The 24,304-nt window shown below is 32.9% G+C and overlaps 2 protein-coding genes across 7 annotated transcripts; both read left to right on the top strand.

Moving 5' to 3' along the window:
- Positions 1–1,112: 1,112 nt before the first annotated feature.
- On the top strand, positions 1,113–21,019 carry Vps13 (vacuolar protein sorting 13C). 5 transcript variants are annotated; one of them, XM_089070340.1, is made up of 46 exons: positions 1,113–1,607; positions 1,772–1,972; positions 2,371–2,525; positions 2,599–2,685; positions 2,810–3,007; positions 3,311–3,768; positions 3,878–4,401; positions 4,539–5,007; positions 5,172–5,537; positions 5,780–6,243; positions 6,359–7,064; positions 7,170–7,496; positions 8,003–8,386; positions 8,462–9,319; positions 9,697–9,799; positions 9,853–9,999; positions 10,087–10,283; positions 10,414–10,551; positions 10,658–10,777; positions 10,997–11,176; positions 11,290–11,466; positions 11,777–11,938; positions 11,999–12,162; positions 12,337–12,457; positions 12,591–12,815; positions 13,021–13,236; positions 13,617–13,658; positions 13,875–13,940; positions 14,490–14,693; positions 14,868–15,005; positions 15,078–15,224; positions 15,365–15,513; positions 15,633–15,744; positions 15,825–16,063; positions 16,267–16,429; positions 16,539–16,755; positions 16,913–17,088; positions 17,190–17,309; positions 17,393–17,514; positions 17,653–17,966; positions 18,150–18,271; positions 18,354–18,523; positions 18,616–18,730; positions 19,045–19,176; positions 19,288–19,455; positions 19,568–21,019. In XM_089070340.1, exons 3-46 carry the CDS (start codon positions 2,426–2,428, stop codon positions 19,613–19,615), a joined length of 9,855 nt encoding a protein of 3,284 aa, XP_088926466.1. In that variant the 5' UTR covers positions 1,113–1,607; positions 1,772–1,972; positions 2,371–2,425; the 3' UTR covers positions 19,616–21,019. The 5 variants fall into 5 exon arrangements, with proteins under 5 accessions (XP_088926466.1, XP_011630655.3, XP_088926471.1 ...); XM_011632353.3 differs by having other exon boundaries at positions 1,113–1,592; XM_089070345.1 differs by having other exon boundaries at positions 1,113–1,548.
- A 47-nt stretch (positions 21,020–21,066) lies between these two features.
- Positions 21,067–23,897, top strand: LOC105422821 (protein lifeguard 3). 2 transcript variants are annotated; one of them, XM_011632351.3, is made up of 7 exons: positions 21,072–21,455; positions 21,863–22,107; positions 22,216–22,269; positions 22,558–22,648; positions 22,748–22,873; positions 23,059–23,208; positions 23,598–23,897. In XM_011632351.3, exons 1-7 carry the CDS (start codon positions 21,354–21,356, stop codon positions 23,745–23,747), a joined length of 918 nt encoding a protein of 305 aa, XP_011630653.2. In that variant the 5' UTR covers positions 21,072–21,353; the 3' UTR covers positions 23,748–23,897. The 2 variants fall into 2 exon arrangements, with proteins under 2 accessions (XP_011630654.2, XP_011630653.2); XM_011632352.3 differs by lacking the exon at positions 23,059–23,208 and having other exon boundaries at positions 21,067–21,455.
- The last annotated feature ends 407 nt before the right edge of the window (positions 23,898–24,304 follow it).

The raw sequence follows: 24,304 nt of genomic DNA on the forward strand, positions 1-24,304 counted from the left end.
AATAGCGCGACAATTAGATAAAACCAATTCCACCGAACGAATGACGTAATCGATGCATGTATTCAGTTAATATTATGTTTCTTGATTAATCGACTCGATGATCTGTTATTTTTATATTTTACACAGACATCTCGATCTGGAAAGAAGAAAAAAAATCAAAATCGATAAATCATTGACTATTTTGTTTCTGAGAAAACGAACATCTCATTGTGAGTGAAACGGATTTCTCGTAAATGTCTTCCAGTAATTAGATTCTGATTAATTTAATTAGCAATTAATTTATCAAGTAATATCTGTAATATTTTGTTAACATAGATCATATTATTAATTTTTATTGGTAACTTATGAAAGGAAGATTAGACAAGAGGCAACAAATTATACAATCAGGAATTCTATTATAAGCAAAAAAACAGTCAATTAAATTAATCGCTAATTAAGAATTAAACGGAATTTAATCAAGCACATGATTAAGCTTCAAAAATTAATGATTGCATAATTATTGCAAAGCAAGAAATTTTTGTTGAAGAATAATTTTAATTAATCATCTCAGATTTGTTTTATAGCTACAATATTTTTTATTAACTTATCGTAGAAGCGGAAACATTTGTGATCTAATTAAAAAATTCTCCACTAAAATTTCACAGCTATTCTTTTGTTCGCCTTACGTCTATTTCTAGCGATGTAAATTAACTTTCTAACGAGAAATAAACCATCGACATCAATTCGACGTATTTATTTCTCACCGAGTTAAATTCTCGCCGATTTAACTTCATTTATATTTTTTAAATTGTAATATTCCTTTCTCTACACGAATGTAGATCAATTAAGCTCTTGATTTGATTTGTTTTTCATCTTTTTTTCCATTCTAAGAATTAAAAAAAGATAAAAGATAAGCGAAATCAAAATTAAAAGCTGAAAAAAGATAAAATTAAGTTAAATCAAGATTGAAATTAATCTATATAGATAGCAGAAACCAATGTTATGAATAACTATTTTCTCTTTTTCCTTTTTTTAACAATATTCGAAACGACTGATCGAGACTCGGTGCGACTAGAAAACGTGATATATCGCACTCTGCGTCATGCGACCTCGGCGAACCTTCCGTTCGGCTTCCCCTGACCACGTGTCCACGCGGTTTTACAATTCACGAAGGAAACGATGACGTAATTGCTCATTCTGTTCATGTGCTCACTCGTACTCGGTGTATCTCTTAACGCTCGATGATGCTTGGCGATCGGCGATGCTAGAGGAAGAGAGAGAAGGAGAATAGTATCGATATATTTAAAGATCATCGGGGAACTGGGCGGGTCGGATTCGCTCGTCGTCGTCGGGGACAAGCGATCGACGGTGCGTCGCAGGGGTGACGTAATTCGACGGAAAAAGACGCGACAAGCTCGAACGGTCTGCGTCAAGGTTATGTCAGAAACCGTCAGAACGCTGCCGACTGTTCGTCGCCGTCCTCGCCCTCGTCGTTGTTGTCATCACTGCAGGGAGTTTCCAAGAGAACATTGTTGCTATCCCGTTGTTATTCCATCTGTTCTTAATCACGTGCGTTCATTGTGATACTTTAGCGTCCTCCATTGCGTGCTAAGGTAAATACTGCCTTGGTATGATATTTATTATTATTTTGTTAAAATGGATGTAATAGGGAAGTAATGGATGTATAGGAAAGAAAAGAAAGAAGAGAAAAAATACATAGACATCTTAAAATTATCAATAACTTTCTCTTTGCGAGTGTCAAATTTGTCAACTGATGCTTGTTCTATTTTAGCGTGGCGCGATTCCTGAGATATCCTCTATTCGATCAAATTTATCGTTGATGTAAGAGATTCGTCGGAGCATCACTTATGAATGGATTTTGTCCTCTCATTTATATTTTGTAACATGGCAAATTCAATATAATTTTATATTATTCATTTATGTTATCAATATGCTATCTTCATTCAATGATAAGATAAATTTGAGCTAACAGGTGAGTCAAACTGTAAATCCCAGTATTCAGTAGCAGATAAATCAAATTTTAATGAACGAAAGTATAGATTCTGTCAATTGCTCATGTAGTTTTCAAATAAATGTTTGTAATATAAGAATGATGTATATATTTTCTGTAATAGGATCATATGTATCATCAATTCTGATACAAATGTCTTTGATACTTAATTCAAATATTAATGTCAATTTCTAATATCAGGAGTGAATCACTAAACCAATATTTGATAACCACGTGATAACATCTGATATAATAAATGCTAAGTGTTATGCAAATAAAATTGAACATAAAAGTTTCAATAGCCACTACATATACATAAAAATTCTTGGGGCAATTTAAATTTTAGTTTTCAACATGAATATCTTTGTTTTTGTTTTAAGAGTTGTACAGCAACACAAAAAAATTTGATTGAAAGAGAAGAAAACAGATAGCAAAATGGTTTTCGAATCGATCATTGCCGAGCTTCTTAATAAGGTGATCGGCGAATACATTGAAAATTTGGATTATACTCAACTTAAAGTCAGCCTCTGGGGAGGTAGGAAAGCATATGATAATCCCATCTTTTGCCTGGTGACAAATACATCTTATGTGATAAAATTTGTTTTTAGGTGACCTTGTTTTAAATGATTTGCTAATAAAAGAGTCTGCTTTGGATGTACTAGATCTTCCTGTAAGATTAGAATATGGCCGATTAGGTATAAGAACTATGTTATTTATTTAATTATATACATATTAAATATAACAAATCTACAAAATAAGTGGACATAAAATAATGCATTAAAGATAAGATAGAAATTACTATTTTGCAAATACTTTCAGGAAAACTGATATTGAAGATTCCATTCAAAGATATGTGGAATGGTCAGATCGATGCGATAGTCGAGGAGTTGTTTATACTAGTAGTGCCTACAAGTCAAGTTGCGTACAATCAAGAGAAAGAGTCGAAAGCGCAGTTAGAAATTAAACGAGCGGAGCTTGCGAGAATAGAAAAAAGAAAGCAATTAGCAGAACTAAAATGTAACTAAATATTAACATTTTTTTATATCAAGATATAATATTATATCAAGACCATAGAAATCTTTTTGTTATGATTTTGATAATAGCAAATAAAATTATAATTTAATTTAATTTATAACGCTGCTGTTTTTAAATAATGTTAAATAAGTTTTATGAAAAAAAAAGAAAATAAGTTTAAATAAGTTTTCATGAAAATTAAGATTATATGGCTATATGGAAATGCTTTAATTTTTAATTTTTATTTTTTAAATTTTTATTTTAATTATTTTTTATTTTTTATTTAAAATTTTTTAATTCTTGTAGCGCAAGACAAACTGGATGACTCGATGGTCGAAAAATTGGTTGCTCGTATGATTAAGAATATTCATGTAGAAATCAAGAGAATTCATGTACGATACGAGGATCATGTCACCTTTAAAGAGCATCCATTCTCCGTCGGTTTTACCCTGAATACTTTTATCCTTGAAAGTTGTACAGACAAATGGGAGATTACTACTGGCAATCTAAAGGACATGTACGCCATTCCGCAGATCTTCAAACTGTGCAGTCTAGATGGGCTAGCTGTCTATCTCAATACAAGTGTAGAGCAATACAGCAAGAGCCCGCAGTCTTCGTACTCCAATCTCTTTTGCAGGGGCATCGCGACTATGGATTATACTCCAGTCAATTACCGATATTTGTTAGGACCAATCAATATCAAATCCAAGCTCAGACTCAATCCTAAGCCCGAATCTGACGGTAGTAACTATACAATCCCCAAGGTAACTTGCATTTATCATTCTGTCAGTTATTTTTTTATAACTGAAGAATTTATTTTTAAAGCGTATTGAACCTATATTTTGTTCTATATTTTGTTTTTCCTTTTTACAGGTGTGGTTAGATATGGAGATGCAGAAATTACGGATTGGTTTGACAAAGCGTCAATACCAAACCCTGGTACGGCTCGGAGAAGGCTTAGATCAAGCGCGGAAAGCTGCGCCATATCGAAAATATCGACCGAATTTAACATCGTATCGTGGTCACTATAAGGAGTGGTGGCGTTTCGCATATACCTGCGTCCTCGAGGAGACCGTGCGACGATGTCGTCGCAATTGGGATTGGAACCATATGAAAGATCATCGCGACACTTGCCGCGCTTATGCCGAGGCTTACCAAACGAAGCTGACAACGAAGAAACTAGCAAAAGAGATCGATGAACGATTGACGGACTATGAGACAAGACTGGACATCTTTAATCTGGTGATTATCCGGCAACAAATCGAGATGGAAGTGGAAAGACTGGCGGAACGTGAAAAAAATTTAAAGGCAAAGCGAGGTTGGTTCGGTTTCTTGTGGACTAGCTCGCAAGCTGAAGAGACAAAGGAACTTAACTCGGCCGCGGCCATCATGCGCAGGTTTATTTTTAAATATTTTGATAAGTTAAAATTTCAAAATTTTTTGAATATTTTGAAAGTTTTTAGATATTTAAACTATTATTAAAAAATAGCTTTAACGAATATAACATAATTATTATATCAATGATAATATTCAGGTTTGAAGAAGCGATGACGCCGCAAGAAAAGGAGAAGCTCTATAGAGCAATTGATTATCAGGAGAATAGCGCACCCGCGTATTATCCGGAAACGTATGAGATGATTGACACATGTTTCCTTCTGCACGGTCTACAGATTTCCTTGTTGGATACGGACAAAGAGCATCCTTGCGTTCTAGATCTACAGCTACACGGTGTACAAGCAGGCTTCAAATCGCGGCCATCCGCGAATGCGATTCTAGTTACCGCTTCCATTAGTGACATGAAACTGCTGGGCGCGATGCAGAATGATCGAGTCCCTTCCCTCTTTAATCCAGAGCATGGCAGCTCCGACAGCGCCCTATTGTCGGTCTCCTATGAAAAGAATCCGATTGACAGACTGTGCGGTGACCGCGTCATTGTCAAGTCTCGATCCGTCGACATTATTTACGACGCGCAAACCATAATAGAATTGGTCAATTTGTTTAAGGTATTTCTCATACCCTTCCAATTTCCGAACGCGCGATTTCTAGAAGATATTAAAAAGAGAAAAATGTTTACTTGGATTAACTAATTTCTCTCGAATTTATCTGAATATAATTCTTTTTTATTCTTTTTTTTTTTGCGAATTTAATGTAGATGAATATTTTCCAGGTGCAAGATTCTTCGACGCTGAATCAACTACAAACAGCCGCGGCAGAACAATTGGAGGGCCTGAAGGAAATGTCCGCCCTCGGACTGGAATATGCTATACAGAAACATTCAGTGTTGGATATACAAGTGGATATGCAGGCGTCGCAACTTATTATACCGCACGGAGGCTTTTACGAAGACGCGAAAGCGCTAATTGTTGTAAATCTAGGCAGTTTAAAGATGCATTCCCTAGAGAAAGGTAAAAGTGAAATGGCTGGCGCTAGTGTTAAACAACTAGTTAGTTTGGGCAAAAGTGAAGAGGAAGTAATGCTACATTTGAGGGAACACAGCTACGATAAATTCGTTTTGAAAATAGTCAATTTTCAGGTAATAATAGTTTTAATTTGCAATTTAAATAATTAAACGTATAAAACGTATAAAAAATAAAAAATTTATATATAAAGATAAGAACTTAAAAGTTTGAATATTACATAAAAAATCAAAAATATTTGTAATTATGTAAGATTTATATATATCTCTCACAACAAAGAAATCTCTCACAATGAAATTTAATTCTGTAAAAATAATTTTTACGAAACAATTATACTTAAATTTATTTATTGCATCAGGTGTTAGTATCGCTGCCGAACGAAGAATGGCGATCAGCCTTGGCGAATACCGAGAATTCCCTGACGTTACTCCATCCAACTACGTTGGAAATCCAGTTCCATAAGTGTCTGATAACGGACGATCCTTTGTTACCCAAGCTACGACTCCTTGGTCACCTGCCATCAGTTGCTGTGAACATAACGGATATTCGATTACTACAAGCGCTTTCGATCGCACAGAGTATTCCCTTTCCAACGGAGGAAGAAAAACCCGAATTGCAGCGTACTTCTCTTTCTAAATCTATCTCACAGCTATCTCTGAAGGAGCTTGGCACTACGATATCCAGCATCGCTGACAAGAGAAAGCAGCAAGAAATGACCGCACCAATGAAACAGACTACCGACATGGAAATGAAATTTGAGATGAAAGAATTCACATTGTCAGTATCCAGGCAGCGGGACGACGACGCAGTGGAATTCCTCAGGTTCGGGATACATGCTTCATATAAAAACGTGAAAAATTAAAAGTTTTAATTTAATTATCTCAGAATTTGATGAAATTAGCTTTGTTGAGCTTCTGAATTTATTTGTTTCTCTTAGATTTCAAGTGTTGCAACTCGAGGCGGAATTGCTGCAACGTACGTATGACCAGGAAGTGCAACTGCGCCTAGGCGGTGTGCAGATGCGACAATTATATGAAGATCAAGAGATCTTTATGGTCAACACGCCGATGTCGGCAGGCAGAGATGAATATCTGATTGTCGTGCGATACGTGAATGTGAACAAGCGTTCACCAGAATTCACTACGCGCCATGGTTCTGTCGTGAAATTACTTCGATTGGAATTTACCACGCTTGATACTCTGCTGCATCAGGAAGCGCTTATCGAGCTGTTACGGTTTAGTACGTATATTCAGGATCGAATGAATTCGCTTGAGAGTGCTCAGAAAAAGGAAGTCGAGCGTCCTCGACCGAGTCATTTAGTCTCCATTCAAGAAGAAACTTCCGGCTTCCTCAGAGAGCAGATACAAAAACAGAGATTGAGACCTGGCCGACGCAAGAGGCAAACTGTCGAGTGTATTGATCTAAAAGTGCATGCCAAAATCGACTCAATCAATTTAAAGATTTCCAGCGCTGCCCGAGATATCACTGCACTTCACATCGAAGGTATCAGCGCTAATTTTCTCAGCAAATCTTCATATTCACAAATGAATGCCGCTCTGGCCTCCATCAACATTAAAGATTTGAATCCTGCTTCTATGTATAAGGATATTGTAGCTGTTGAAGGTACCGAGCGCCCTTTGGAGGTGGGTATTTTTAAACTTTATTATTTCTACATTTGTAATTATTTCTTTGAAAGTATATTTGTAATTGTTGCTTGTAATTGTTGTTTGTAAATCTTTTATTTTTAGATTCAAGTAGTGATATACAACATTGAGCAATGGGAGGTAGACAAGAACAACATGTCCATCAAGGTGACAATGGGTTGCCAGCGCATTGTCTTCTTGAATGCATTCGTCACCAGTGTGATGAATTTCCTGAACAACTTTCAAGCGGCACAAGAAGCTATCAGAGACGCATCGGCAGCGGCAGCAGAAGTTGCAAAGACGAACATCAAGGATGTTCAAGAGAGTGCCTCACGCATCGAGTTACATGTTAGGATCAATGCGCCGGTCATATACGTACCAATGAACTCCAAGAGCGAACATAGCTTAATGCTGGATATGGGCAATCTTATGGTGCAGTATGATGTTTATTTCAATTCGTAGAACAATTTAATTTCAAAGCTTTTCAAAATTTAAAATATATATACATTAATTATATATATTTTTAATTTTGAAGAATGTCAATATTAGATATCCGAGAGATATATTTTTATATGATATATATGATATTAAATTATATTAGTTCCATTTGAGAGCGCGCTATTAGCACTATCACATTTAGCCTTGAATTTTATTTAACGAAAGATAAAGATAGAATGACGCGATAGCGCTAATAACGCATTTTCCCCGAATACATCGTATTGTTACGCGAATTTTATTTTACAACAGATAATTATATTTTTTTTAAAGCAAAAGATAACGCTTTTAAATATTTGTAAAGTATAATAAAATATTAATTTGATTTAAACATTAAAATGTAATTTCAATTTAAACATAATTTGAACTAACTAAAAACTAACTAGAAAAAAATATTGCACAAATATATCTAAAGAATTTTAATAAAAAGTAAAATTCTACAGGTATGTAATGTTTTCAAGAAATTAGAGGCAATGAATGAGGACACCGGCGAATGTCCCATAGTGGATGAAATGAAGATCGAGCTACAGAACTTGAAATTGTCTCGAGTTCGGTTGAACATGGAGAAATTTATTAGTGAAAACGAAGTGTTGCTACTCGAACCGGTGACATTCATACTGTTAATGAAGCGCAATCTATCTACTGCTTGGTTTACCAATATTCCGGATATCGATATGTCTGGTAGATTGAACAAGATCAATCTGCTGTTGAGCAAAGAGGATTATGCCACGATTCTGAAGGTATTGGAACAGAATCTGAGCGAGACCTTCGAAGACTCGAAACCCGCACAAGTCGCCCCCTCTACTGTCAAACCCGAAGAGCTTCAGGTAAATAATAGTTACAATAATATATAATAATGATGATTATTGGATTGATATATATGTCTGGCATTTGTTGTTAAGATCCAACCGGTGTATAAGTACGAGGTCGATGCAACGCGAGAAACTCCATCGGTGGACACGCAGGAACGACACGCACATACGTTTGTGAAATTCGAGTTTATCATGGACAGTCTGGTGATCAATCTCTTTACTGGCGGCTCCAAGCTGCTACAGTCACAGACATCACCATTGCATTTACCCGAGAATGGATTGGCACGTTTCAGCCTCACGCACTTCGCTGTGAAGGGCCGTGTATTCGCGGACGGTCTGCTAGCCACGTCGATCTTACTAATGAACTGCACGCTGGATGACATGCGGCAAAGCCGACAGGGCTCACTGGTACGGATTATGGAGAGAACCAGCAGTGTGCCGCTGTCAAGATCGAGCAGTAGCGCTAGCGAGAATCATCTCGACAAAGAGCACGCGAAGTACAATGCCAGAAGTATGCTGGATGTGACGGTGCGTCAGAGTCCGAACGATATATTCGCCGACGTGAAAGTGTTCTCTTTCAGCATCATCGTGTCTCTTGAGTATCTCATGAAAGTCAAAGACTTTTTCGATGTGGATACCGCGAATAAAACGGCCATTACTTCCGCGCAGTCCATCTCAAAAAGCGAATCAAAGAAAAAGCCTACACAACAGCAGCAGGCCGCTCCAACATCAAAGATGTTAACTGTGAATCTGCACGTAGAAAAGCCGGATATTATTTTGCTCGAAGATATGGACGATATTAATTCAAATTGCATAATATTAAATACGGAATTGTTGCTGAAATTGCGCATTACAGGAGAACATCAAGTGATCACAGGTTCCATCAAAGATCTCTCTTTGCTAACGGGGATATATAATCCTGCAAAGAGAACCGATTGGATTTATCAGGTATCTGGAAATAGATTTTATTAAATATAATGTATACAATATTTTTTATTTAATGTATATTTACATATTAATTATAAAGTTTACAATTTTGCACTTTGAAAAGTTTTCTTAGATTTATTTCTCATTTTAATAAAGGCTTATATAAGCTTATATATTTTATGATTTATGATAAAATGCAATTATAGTAATTGATTAATAATAATTAATGTACTTATATCTATATAGATAATTAATTCATTACTATTAAATAAATCTATAAATTTTATCTTATAAATTTTATAGGATTCTTTGAGTTACTAATTTGTTAAGTCAGATTATAAAATAATTCATTTTAATATTTCTTATATATTAATTTCTACTATTGTTAATTATTGTAGGTTTTAAAACCGTGCAGCATTAGCGTAGCTGGTTCCACACCAGATGATAAAGGACTCCATTTAGAGATCCGTTGTACGGATATACATGTCTCTGTTTCACCAGGTAATTCGCGAATTCCTATGCTGTTAGCATTCAATTAACGTGATTATTTGCAGGTGTAATTGAAATATTAAATAAAGTCATTCATACGATGACAAAGAAAGAAGAGGAGGACAAAAACATTATTAAGCCCGAGCCTAATTACGAAGGCTTGTGGATTATCACGCCCTTCGAGGAAAATAATTATTGGTTCCTAAAGACAGGTTGATAATAGATTATTTAACAATTATTATTGTATGAAACAAGACATTAATAATTATTCCGTTTGTTAAATTGTATTTTTCTTTTAGAAATCGCAATGGAAGCTTTCGAGGAGTTTGCATATCCAGACGATGAGATTGTGGCAACTTACAAACCTGAATTAGCAATTGTTTCAGCGCCGACAATCTTGTTTACTTTAGAAGCGGGTGTTGGTAACAAAACTCTGCCCATGTTGCTACTTCATCTGGGTTTTCAAAGCAGCATCAAAGATTGGAGTACAAAATCTGTATGTCATTTATGAAAATTCTTATTATTATATTATATTATATTTTTATATCATGATTTTTATTGTTATTATTAGCATTATTATTTTCTTCTTATACATATTGTATTGACAAAGCGATTTATGCTTCTAGATGAGCATGGACTGTTCAATGTCGATGATCATGGCATATTACAATAGTCGTCTTGCGCTATGGGAACCGCTGATCGAGCCGATAGAAAGCTTTAGAAACGGCAAACGCATCTCGACATCATGGGAATTAAAAACAAAAGTAACTAGCATTCTTTCTGTTAGCTCCGATAATATTTAATTTCGTTTTTTAATTAATATTATTTATTAATATTATTGTTAATTAATATTATTGATTCATTTATCAGATCCAATTTAACGACATATTACTCGACTCTAGAGGTGCCAGCACAGTTAGTCCTATGTCAGAAAGTGAACCCGAAGAGCTACAACAATCTACCAAAATATCCATCGATGTCGCGTCCTCTGTAAGAAAGTTTTTTGAAATACAAACATTAAAATGATTGATTATATAGATATTAAATTATATATTATTTATACTATTTGTACTATTTGTAATTATATATTATTTGGTTAATTTAGATAAACAATTTTTATAAAATTTATATTTAAATGAATTTTATCGCAGTTAGTGATATTTTTGCCAAAAGATGCGAGTTTATTTCTTTTTCTTTTGTTTGGGATAGGATAATTTGGAAATAACTGTGACGAAGACATGTCTGGATGTCCTGAAGCAACTCGGCCAGTCGTTTTCTTCAGCAATGGAGGCCGCCGAGAAAGGACCCACTAAGAAGGTAGCACCATACGTGCTGAAAAATGAAACCGGTCTGACGATGATACTTGATTTAGAGCACAGTTTCTTTAAGGTTATTATCTTGAAAAATGATTTGAATTTTTATTTTATTTATTCAATATAATAAATTATTGTTTATTCATAAAATCATAGTTTTATTCATATAAAAGATGATAATTGTTACAGATTTTTGATGATGGGTCGAGAATAAGAGATCACAATGATTCATATATGGAAGTGATTCTTGAAACTGGTGCATCGATAGAGCTCGCACCGAAAACATCTAAGCTGGATACGCGTCTTCTTGAGCAGTTAAAAGTGGAGACCGTGAAAGATAGAGAAGACAGTAAATTCTCTATATCAGTAAGTTAATATATAGATATATTGCAATATGAAATTTATGATTTTTGTAGTAGAATAGATATTTGTGATTTTTTGATGAATTTAAAGATTTTTTTGAAGAAAATGTTAGATATCAAAATGTCAAAAATAATTCTTGAGAAGAAATTGAATATAATAATTTTTAAAAAATAAATAATAAAAGAGAATTTATTTAAGTAACTATTATTATGATTATATGGTTAAGATTAATTAAAGATTAATAAAAATAATATAATATTTTTAATTAAAGATAAATTTGAGACTAATTAAAATAATATAATATTTTTAATAGTTTAAAGGAATTCAAAGCAAGTTGGCAATACCTGTACTGAGAGCAGATAGGAGATTCTTCTCTTTGAAGCACCGGAAAGAAGGCTCCGAAGAATGGGGCATCGTATCGGATATTATTGTGGAGGAGGGTAGCACGATTGTCACTCTTAGAAGCATCCTTCAGGTAAATAAATGAAGATGAATAATTTTATCAACAATATTAAGCTACTTGTGGCCATTGTAGGTTCACAATCACTTCGCGCAACCGATATCCGTTTATTATATGACAAAGCGTGGAAACGAAGTAGAATGTGTAGGCACAGTGGCACCAGATGAGAAACTCAATTTACCTCTGGACGCTGTATACACTCCGACTAACATGTACTTACTGTTTTTCAGTGTTGAGGGGTATGTTTACATTTTTTTGTATTTTTATATTATCTTGATTTTCATACAAAATTGTTCAACGTAATTTTTATGAAATAACATAAAAGATGAGATATAACAAACGTATAAAATACATAAAATTAATAATGAAATTCGATGCACGAAGTTTCAATGACTGCATTTAATTTATTTTAGATATATGGTATCAATCGAGCAGTTTGTCTGGAAGGATTTGCAGAAAACAGTTTCCATGACGAAACTACTAAAATGTGAGCCGCGATCCAAACAGAAAGGCACAGAACCATTTTATATTCAGGTCAATATTCTTTCTGTATAATTTTTATGATAAAATGTAGTTATTTCCTAAACAACGCAGATGATTGGATTAATTCATCCAGTTGTATCAATAAAGAATAAATAATAGAAAAATAAGAAATATCTTTATATAGGTCGTAGGAGAGATTGAACAAGTGTATTTCGAAAATACTACTCGTCACACCATGGCTAGTACTATTTATAATGTACATCTCTATCCACCTGTATATCTGAAGAACTTCCTGCCAATTGACATCATCATTTGCTTGCCAGGCACTGTTGAGGAAAACTTACTCGAAGCTAGTGCTTCCTTGCAACTTCCTACAATTAATCCAGTCAAGTCAAGTATAATAATTAAGGTAGAATGGACAGCACTTAATAAAAATTTGACGATTATATGAAACTTATTTTTTATTTTTATTACAATTAATAATATATTTTAACACACAGAATACTCCAAAATTTTTAGATAACAAGATAAGAGAATGTTAAATGTAATTTATCGATTATTATAAAATGTATAAGATTTTACGATTTATTTATTTAAAATTGCATATGTTTTAGCTACCTAATTACTTGGAAAAAGATTGGTCATGTCAAGGTGAGATTATGGCAAATCCACCGGAGTTTGCGGTCTGGTCGTTCGAATCTTTCGACAGCGCGCAGAAGGCAGTCCTGGATCTCGGAATGCACACATCTTATAAACATGGTTCCATTGTCATGGCACTATATTGTCCTTTCTGGATGCTGAACAAGACTGGTTTAATGCTGTCCTACAGAGTATGTTTGTAGAATAATTTTGATCGCTTTTGATAATTTTGCTTCTTCAAAAGTAATTCGCAATCTATATCGATCTTTACATTTCTAAAACCACGTTAAAAAAAAACTTTCTTTAAAATCCGTAAGACTTTCTAAGCCTCAACCTCTTAAATTACGACTTATTTTATAAAGATCCTGTTGCACCTTGAAATTTTCATGAATAGTGAAGTTTTCATTAATATGCACGCTTTTCTCTCATGTCATATGTATTAATGTTTATTTCTTCAGCACAATTTTCAGCTCACTCTTCAACTTTTCTCCGTTAATGTACTCTAATACTAATCAGCACTACATCTTGCCTGATTAAATCCCCGTATTCAACAAACTCCATTATTTTACAGAAATCAAGTAAAGGTGGCAAAGAGCATTCAAGCCCGATCAAGGTAGAGATTTCCTGTTATCATGCCGCCTTATTGTGCTTCTTGTAAATAGTTAACTTATATTTTTTGCGAAAGTAGCTGAAATCTAAATGTAATTATTGGATTATTTAACAATTATTTTTTTATGAACAATTATCATATTATTAACTCGAATTTTGTTACTGACGTCGACATATTTATGGTTTTATTCATGAGAATGTACATGCGTACATCTTTCAGAAATTCGTTTCCGCTATGAAACCCCATCGACAACGCGCACAGTACAGGAAGAAGAAAACGGGCGCGGTGACACATTGTTTTATTTCAATATTATCGTTGTTCTCGTGCTTGTGTTCGCAAAACTCGATTACTGTGAAATAACAAATGTCTATTCTAGTCGTGTCGTCGAAACTGTAACGTCATAAACTATGTTAGATTATCATTATTAGTTTTGACTTTAGCAACTGCATCTTATCAAACATAAATTGCATTTACACGTTACATTAGCTACATTACCATGTGTAATTGTGCTTTATTACATACGCTTTATTTCATTTTTTTGTTCCCTTTACAATCCTCTTTGCTCGTTCGATTTACATTTGAATCACTACGTTCCTAAATATCCGAATTCTTTGATTCTTTGATCCTCGAATTTTTCAGCATTTTTTTGTTTGCGTTTTTAGATACCTAGGCGTAAAACATCTCGATTCCAAAATCAACAAAGTTTGTATAAGGAATTAATTATTATAGAGATGTTTGTTATTTGTTCTTATTAATTGCATGAGGTTACATTGAAAGAATCATTTATGACAGGCGAAAGCTAAAAGATTAATTCATACCTACTGTTCCTTCCAGACAGCGGACGATTATTTGAACGTCTTGTATCATCCGGAACACTTTAAGGGGCCTATTCTATTCTCGTTCCGCTCCAAGGTTTTCTTTGGCAAGAAAAAGGCCATGATTAGAGTGGAGGACGGAGAGTGGTCCGACAAGTTCTCCATCGACGTCGCGGGCAGCGAGGGTGTAGTAGCCTGCAAATATAATGGAATGATCTATCAGGTCTGCATCGATCATTTTTATCGTTTTCTCTTTCTATGTACATTAAATTGTTAACAACTATAATGATATCGTACAATTATATATGCGTTCAACGAAAAAATAAAGGAAAAGTAAAAGATACATAAATACAATTGAAATATAAATACAATTGAAGATTTTGTCTTTTGTCTACAGATTGGAGTACATAATCAATTGACATACAACTCGTTGACCAAGCAGATCACGTTCACGCCTTATTATATACTCGTCAACAATGCAGATTTCCTGATAGAATGCCAGGAAGGTGATCGACCAGCTGATCCGATAATCAAAGTACGTTAGATATAAGCCATTCGATTATTATGTTATTTTAGTATGAGGTTACATTACAATGTCAATGCCAAGGTGCCTCCTGGTGAATGCACGGCTTTGTGGCCCCGAACTGAACATGAGACCAAGACTTTGAAGGCGAAGGTCGCAGGCCAACCCGAGAAAACCGCGGCGTTTATTTATACCGACAGCCATACAACTTTGCTAAAATTGGACAATAAGGTAATTAAAAACATCGACAAAGAGAAAATATGAATGTAATGCAACATATTTATTTATATAAAGTTATAATTAAAATAGATAATTAAGTAATTATCTCCTGTTTTGTCACGATATTTTTAATAAAATTTTTTGCATTACAGTATGGCGGAATTAATGTAGACATACAAATCAACGAGGGCGGCATTTACATCTCCATGTCAGCTTACAGTCCAGGCAATGCGCCAGCTTTGATTATCAATCATACACCGCACACCATTAATTTATGGGAAAAGGGTTCAATCAACGTTAGGTATATAAAAGAATCATTAAACATGATGTCAATATACAGTTAATTATTTTATCTATTTGCTTAATACGAAATCTAATTAATCATGTGTTAATACGAACTAATCGTTTGTATACTGACAGGTCCATTCAGTCTTACAACAGGATGTTTTATACTTGGGAAAATCCGGCGGGGCCGCGAAAGCTGGTCTGGGAAGATAACAATGGCAAGGAAATCGAGGACAATCTTCGTAAGGTATAAAAGGAGAAAATGAGATAAGAACAAGAGGAAACATTCGTAGAAATAAATAATGCAAATAAATATTTCTTTTCCAGGATAATCTTGGTACTTTCCAACTGCCAGATGTAGACGAGAAACTGTTCTACGTGTCGTTCCTAGATGGTACTCAACGAGTATTACTATTCACTATGAATTTGAAAATCGCCGAAGATTGTCAATTGGCCGGTGACTTGGAAATAATAGATCAGGAAATCACGTTGAATATTCATGGTATTGGATTTTCTCTCGTGAACAACATCACTAAATCCGAATTATTGTACATGTGCATTGCCAGGTGAGCATATTTTTTAATATTATTAAATTTAAAGAAGTTTCTCCGTACTTTTTGATCAAGATATATTATTTGCGTAATTAGAACATGAATTTTTTGTAATAATTGATAACTTTAATTATTTAATGAAAAATTGATAAATTTAATTATTCCTTGTATAATTGTATTATCATGGAAAATATTAATGAGATTCTATTATAATTCAGCTCTGGAATTATATGGGAGACGCGCAAATCTCCCGGTAGCCGATGGCGAACCTTAAACGCTAAAGAGGTGAATGCTATTGAGGAAGGATATCAACGATACATGAAGGAACTGCAAGTCAACAAGGAAGTAGATTATCGTGTAATGTTGGAACCAAAATTAATGGTACAGCAAACAATTCTCACTTAATTGAAGTTTCTAAAGCTTTTAAAAGCTTTTAAAGCTAATTTTATCTCTGCATTAAAATCTATTTATCATTTTATATTGTTTTTAGGTGGATTATATGAATATGGAGATGTTGAAACCATATCGTAGGTACATGCGGCGCACATTCCAAACTGGGCTTTGGTTGCAATATCGTACCTCAGCGCATCAAGTACAATTACATGCAAAGATCAACAAGCTTCAGATCGACAATCAGTTATCGGAATGCGTCTTCCCGGTTATATTGGCTCCAGTCCCACCACCAAAAAGTGTCACACAGAGCACAGGTATTATTAATTATTCTTACAACACGAAACATTATTTTTTTTATCTTTTGATATGTGTTTCAGTCATTATATCAATTAAAAATATAATGTATCAAATTTAAAAATTTTTTAAATTGTATATCTTTTTTATAATGTTTTCTAATCTTTATTTCTGCAGTTATGAAACCTTTCGCGGAACTTAGTATGGTCAAGCGATTGTTGGAGCACAGTACCGTGCAACAATTCCGATACTTTAAAGTTCTCATACAAGAGTTTCATATCAAAGTAGACATAGTCTTTATAAATGCAATAATGAGTCTTTTTGAGGCGAATGAAGTTAGCGATGTGGAAGAGGTGAGTCGCAAGATATTGAAATTTATTTAGATTTATTTAGAGATTTATTTAGAAATTTATTTAGAGATTTATTTTGGTGATCATTTTTTTATTCATTTCAGAGCGCATTGTTCCGTACAGACATGAAACTAGTCAACGAACCACTGATGTATCACGTCAGCCTGATCACCACGGCCGAACAAAAGAATTTCTTCGATCTGTTACATTTCTCGCCACTTAAGGTTTGTCGTGTTTCATACATACTTACAAAAATTACACAAACATTATTTTTAGTCTGACAAAGTATTTATTTCTTTCTTTATAGATACACGTCAGTTTCTCAATGACTGGTAGCGGAGGAGGTCCTTCCGCATTACCGCAACTACTTAATGTACTGTTGCAAGGAATTGGTGTAACACTAACAGATATCAACGATATTGTGTTCAAGTAAAGTTTTTAATTTGAAGATATTTTTAAAAATCATGAGAAATGATTCTAAAAATTAAAATTCTAGAATTTTGTAATTTTTGTATTGTACAGAAGTTGTAAAATTATATGATTTTATAAGTTTTTTTATTGGCATAGATTGGCGTACTTTGAGAGAAACTACATATTTATGACGCACAAGCAACTCGTCTCTGAGGCGAGCACTCATTATGCGGGCCAGGCGATCAAACAGGCGTATGTACTCGTACTAGGACTCGATGTGATCGGTAATCCGTATGGACTCGTAATTGGGACTATGAAAGGCATCGAGGACCTGTTCTACGAACCCTTTCAAGGAGCCATACAGGGTCCGGGGGAGTTCGCGGAGGGCCTGTTCCTCGGGGTGCGCAGCATGTTAGGCCATACCGTCGGCGGGATGGCGGGCGCTGTGTCGAAGATCACGGGAGCAATGGGTATGTATCTCAATCGAATCTTTTAATCAAAATTGTATATAGGTTTATTTTTGCGCTTGTAATGGATATTCGTAATATTGGTTAATTCTGATAATTTTATAGTATTTGTAAGATATTTTTTTATTATTATTTTAAAAAATATATATATATATTTTTTATTTTTTATTATTGATGCTTTTACAGGCAAGGGTATAGCTGCTCTGACCTTCGACAAAGATTATCAACGAAAGAGGCAGGAACAACTCAACAAGCAGCCTGCTAATTTACAAGAAGGTCTTGCGCGAAGCGGGAAGGGTTTAGTAATGGTAAAGTTACAAGATAATTATATTATGGATTATTTCTTTAATCTAATATACCAATAAATTATTTATTTACTTTATTCGATAGGGTGTAGTTGATGGTGTAACAGGTGTAGTAATGAAGCCTTTATCAGGAGCAAAAGAGGAGGGAGTAGAAGGATTCTTCAAAGGATTTGGAAAGGGCGTAATTGGACTCGTTACCAGGCCTACTGCTGGTGTTGTTGACTTTGCAAGCGGTTCTTTCGGGGCTGTTAGACGGTATGATTTATATAAATATTTATATAAATTTTAATAAAATTGTTTATAATTTGGTTATTAATCTGATAGAAATTACATTGTCTTCATTTCAGAGCCACCGAATTGAATGAAGAGGCAAAGAGAGTACGATCACCTAGATTTCTGCAACCGGATAGTCTTGTTAGACCATATATAAAAGATGAAGCCGAAGGCAACAAAATATTGATGGTAGGTATTTAATTTCATTTCTAAGATTTCTGAAATTTCATTTTTCTAAGAAAATTCTAAAAATATAAATTTATAAAAAGATATTTTTCTATCTTAAAGTTAAGATAGAAGTTTAAAATTAAGATAGAAGTTTAAGAAGTTTAAATTTAAGATAGAAAAATATCTTTTTATAAATTTATATTTTTCATAAAAATTATCGATACAGAAATAAAATTTTATTATTTTTTTTATGTAAGAATTATTTTCAATTAAAATAAATTTTATAGAAATAATTTATGCACACAAGAAAATCTACAAAATTTTTTTTTCCGTAGGAATTGGAAAAGGGAAAGTACGCACGTACGGACGTTTACGTCTATCACATTATCGTTAACAAAGATGTATTATTACTTACCGACAAGAGATTATCATATCTCGAGCACAATGATATATTTGGTGGCTGGCGGGTTAGGATATATTATATTAATTCTTCTTAGTTTTTTTAGAATAAAAAGAAAGCAATATTATTATTATTATTATTATTATTATTATTATTATTATTATTATTATTATTTTAGGTTGATTGGACTCATACTTGGAACGAATTCAGCGAGCCAGCAAAGATCGTAGATAGAGGTGTACAAATTTTTATTAAGGACGCTAGTAGAAAGAAAAAATTCGGTGGTCTGTTTGGCAATGCAGCTCAATCTAAAATACTTTTAATAACAGATCATAATGTTAAACAAGTACGTACTATATAACTATTTGTATATTTTCATAAATCTTTTTTTATTAAATTATATTTGTATTACATTTGAGATAGATATTTTATCTTACAATTTATCGTCTTTCTTGTAGTTGATATGCAATAAAATACAAGAGCAGATCAATCAATCCGAAGTATAACACAGTAATATACGTAAAATATGCGACTTCGGATTATATAATAGAAGAAGAAAATGCTTGAGAAAAAAATGCAAAAGAGAGCAAACAAGCCGTTTAATTCCAAAATGCTTTGCAAGCGAATTTGCACAATTTCTATGCACATTTTCTACAGATATTATCTATAAGACTGATACTGCGTAATCGCAACAATCAGGTAGAGGAATACTAATTAGTGTACTGAAAAATGTGGTCGCCAAAATGGGGCTTCTCTCACTTTTCACCAATAGTTGTTCAGAACTTTTTTTGTTGTCGGTATTATATTACCGAATGAACAACGTCAGATTGGTAACGTAGATCCATAACATTTATTAAGAAAGAATGCTAAATTAAAAAGCTTCGAAATAATTTGTATTAATCAAAATAGCTATTATAGCTGACTCCAGTATTTTTTCTATTTATAAAGAAATTTCTTAATCTTTTTTAAAATTTCTAATTTTATTTATATAAACTTTATAGAAAAAATTTTTTATACAAATTAATAGAGGGATGCCGTAAGAAAGAGAATCTTTTTCTAATCTGTGTAGAATATCGCGCGCTCTGCCGATGCGATTAAACGAATTAGTCATATATAAGTTACCATTTCTATTGTATTATTAGGATTCTATTTCCGATGATCACGAAGCGAGATTGATCAGACGAGAGTGCAAAGATAAATAATTTAGATCATAATAGTGAAAGAGTTGAAGTTGAAACGAAAATGAATCTCATTTTAACAAATTTAAATTAACAATATAGTAAAATTATATCTATCATATTTGTTGAAGTATTATGCAAATTTTTTATGAAAATCCAGTGAACCAGTATGTTTATATATATATATAGAAAGTTACTTTATCATAATATATTGCTAATTGTTAATCACATAGCATCATGACTTATCTATTAATCATGATATATCTATTAATTAATATCAAGTTAATATGCTTAATTATTTTCCTGCCGGTATCTAATGAAGACGTTAAGAAATTGACTACAAACACCATCGACGCATCGACTAAACGCATTGTTGGAATATAATAAATTTTATTAGCTTTAAAGCCTAGATAGGAGCATCGATACTTCTACCTCGTTTCATTCTTTTCAACGCTAACTCATAAGCAATTAGAATAATAATAAAAATATTATCTAAATTGTATATAATAGCTATAATAATTAATTCCTTTGTAACTAATCTTTTTGCTTTGTTTCATAGAAACTTTTTATTGAAATTACAGTAAAAATATTCAAAACTATTCAAAAATATTCAAAATTTTACTCGTAACGTTCATTACTTATATGTATATAATGTATACTGCTTATTATGTATTTCATTAATTTAACTGTTATATATTCTGTTTTACTACGTAATAAAATTATACAATCAAATTTTACAAATATTTTTTAAATGCTCTTTGCATATTTTAATCCTTTCATTTATCAGTCAATTATTCACAAGTTATTTGCAACTTGTACCAGAAATTCTATTTTTAAAAATAATTATTTTTTAATATTTTTAGTATTAATTGCACCTGTTGATATTTAATGTGACCATATGATTTACTACATTTGCGCTATTCATATCTTCATTTGTTAATCATAATTGACGATAAATCGATATGTAATTAGACATGTTTAAGTACTGTCAAATAACAGGACAGAAATTGGAGAAAGGCAAAAGGTTTAACTAGATGTTAATGAGTAATTCCACCCAGCCTATCCAATGCAGTCCGATGATACCGATGTCGAAGAACAGAGGATTCCGCAGCTCATTCCAGGCCCTCCGCAGCTACCGCCATTAATCAGAGGCCAAAAGCTAAAGAGTGTGAGTAATGTTTTAATCGTTGAATTGAGCGATTCACTAGATTTACTTAATAATATAAACGATGTGACAATATATACGCACACACACTCACTCACTCACTCACTCACTCACTCACTCACTCACTCACTCACTCACTCACTCACTCACACACACACACACACACACACACACACACACACACACACATATATATTCTATATCTCTTTCTATTTCTCTCATATCGGTGAATTGGGATTTCTTTGATGATTACTTTCTTGTAAGAGAGATATATATATATATATATATATATATATATATATATATATATATATATTAGGGATTTTATAATGAAAAATTATTTGGTATAATAGCATAATCAAAAAGGTTTTAAAGGCTTCTATTTTGATTTTAATTATTTTCAATTTCAGGGACCGTACACCATCACGGTAACTGATGAGATGGTAGCACACCGAGAAAGAGAGAATTTGGAATTATATAGAGCCTGGGTACGAGAGCAACGCAGAAGGAATATGCTGCCACAGGAAAATGCCAACGATTACATAGGCGACTTCAAGGACATTCTTGTGAGGAGAAGCTTTGTCCGCAAAGTTTTCTGCATTCTCACACTGCAGTTGATGTTCACTTTCTTCGTTATATCCATCTTTATGTTCGTGTGAGTACGCGCAGAAGAGAAATGTATCTCTCGATGATTTCTGCATTTTTTAAATTTCTTATTTTACGTTTTAAAAAATTACCATAAATCTTCTGAATTACTTTCTAGTGATGAAGCGCAAAAGTTTATGATAATACACTGGTACCTGTGGATTGTTGCCATGTAAGATGGATCGCTTGAATAAAAATGATTTCTTCTCGTTAATTTTATTAGGATTATATTAAATGAAAAGAAATGAGAGGATGAACAGATCAGATGAATAATATTTTTATTATTAATGACATTGTAATAACACAATGTATAATTGAACAATACTAATATTCATCTGGACATCATTATACTATTAATACTATTCATATTTATATCTTTTCATTTAATAAAATCCTAAGGACTTGTTTATTATTTAATTGATCATACATTAGTCTAATTAAAATATTTGCATTTTATCAGAGTGTTTTTTATAGTCGCTTATTGCGCTATAGCTTGTTCGGTACAGGCCAGGCGAACTCCTCCATATAATTATATCTGTCTGATCTTGCTGGTAAGATTTTTCAATGTTTCCTTTTCCTCATGGAATTCACATTAGAATTCAAATTAGAATTAATCCAGTTAAATTTCTTTTTTGGATGTTGCGTCGCAGACACTGGCAATGTCATACTTGGCCGCTTTCATATCTGTGCTTTATAGCATCGAAGTGATTCTCATAGTCATGGGAATGACCGCCATCGTCACGACGATCATAGCTCTTGTTGCAACATTCTCCAGGGTAATTCTGCCCCATTTCTTTATTCTATATATTCGAATTTTTTTCTAATTTAGTATAATTTAATATATTTTTAATTTAATATATCCGTTTTACTTTCATATATTCAATACATATCGATGTAAATATTAAATACAAATCAATATAAATTGCATAGATTACAAAAATTTATTACTATGACATTGCAGTTTGATTTAACGATGAGGCCGGGCTTGGTGATGGTGGCTGGGCTTGTTGCGATCGTCTCTATTTTTGTGGTGCTAATAGTCTTGTTGTTTACTCATATAATGGTTTTACGTCTGGTAATTGCTATCATTGGAACGCTCCTGCTCTGCATGGTCAGTATCCAATAAGATGTATAATTTATTTTTATAAAAATTAGCAGCAATTACATTTCAATTTAATTTTGTAGAGATCGCTAAATTTTTACATTTAAAAAAGCTGTAATGTTATTTTTAAATTAATTTAACTACAAATGTTTTATTTTATACTTCTTAATATTAATATGTAACATCACGTATTTCATTCGGCAATCATTAAAATCTTAATAGATAAATATTAATAAAATAAAATAGATAAAATAGAAATGAGTAAGACATATTGAGGATTAATTATATTCCTGGGCGTCAATTTCGAAATAGAATTAAATTTTTGATTAATTTTTTTAAGATAGATGATTCGATTGAATAGATAAAAAAGATTGAAAATTGATATTATGCATTTTCAGTATTTGTACTTCGACGTGCAAACGATTATGGGTGGACGCAGGATAGAATTGAATCCCGATGAGGTCGTTTTCGCAGCTACGCAGATTTATGTTGATATTATCCTGCTGTACCAGTACTTATTGATATTCGTGGGATTCTTTCAGCGATGAAAAAAAGAAGAAAAAAACATCTTCAATATATTTATACTACATTGATATATGTATACACTTATACATTTGTATTATGTACATATTATATTTATTAATATTTAAAAAAATATTTACTAAAATATAAATACAACTTTTGCTTTCTTAGATAAATCTTAGATGAATCAGTATCATTTTATTTCAATTTATTGATATAATTAGTAATAATTAAAAATAATAATAAAATTATCAATTACTGTATAGTTATGCAAATTTCCGTAGACTGGTCAACAATAGGTCTTCAACGGTACATACTTTATCGATAAGATAATAGTTATATTTTTATTTTTTTTTTGTCATGTTAAATTTCATTTCAAGTCAAAAACATGGCGCGCATAAATTGCGTGATCACATTTTGTCACTGTACTGTGTTGGATTAGAAACACTGAACGTATCATTTCATTCTTGTTTTTCATCGAATGTTAAATAAGGATAAAATGATACCGAGGTGCACTCGAGTGTTATTTCTGAACGCATCTCTGATCATATTGAGATTATATCCTGTTTTAGAAAAAGAAGGA

This window comes from Pogonomyrmex barbatus, unplaced genomic scaffold, assembly GCF_055798465.1.
Source record: "Pogonomyrmex barbatus isolate J1 unplaced genomic scaffold, ASM5579846v1 scaffold1, whole genome shotgun sequence".
NCBI lineage: Eukaryota > Metazoa > Arthropoda > Insecta > Hymenoptera > Formicidae > Pogonomyrmex > Pogonomyrmex barbatus.

What these genes read in the sequence shown, in the direction of transcription:
- Vps13 (XM_089070340.1), top strand. Translation starts at nt 2,426, where the DNA reads ATGGTTTTCGAATCGATCATTGCCGAGCTTCTTAATAAGGTGATCGGC. An exon ending in GGAAGAAGAAAACGGGCGCG is followed by an intron (nt 13,941 to 14,489) that starts GTGACACATTGT and finishes TGTTCCTTCCAG; the next exon opens with ACAGCGGACGATTATTTGAA. An exon ending in ATCAACGATATTGTGTTCAA is followed by an intron (nt 17,515 to 17,652) that starts GTAAAGTTTTTA and finishes TTATTGGCATAG; the next exon opens with ATTGGCGTACTTTGAGAGAA.
- LOC105422821 (XM_011632351.3), top strand. Translation starts at nt 21,354, where the DNA reads ATGCAGTCCGATGATACCGATGTCGAAGAACAGAGGATTCCGCAGCTC. An exon ending in ATATCCATCTTTATGTTCGT is followed by an intron (nt 22,108 to 22,215) that starts GTGAGTACGCGC and finishes ATTACTTTCTAG; the next exon opens with TGATGAAGCGCAAAAGTTTA. An exon ending in GAACGCTCCTGCTCTGCATG is followed by an intron (nt 23,209 to 23,597) that starts GTCAGTATCCAA and finishes ATGCATTTTCAG; the next exon opens with TATTTGTACTTCGACGTGCA.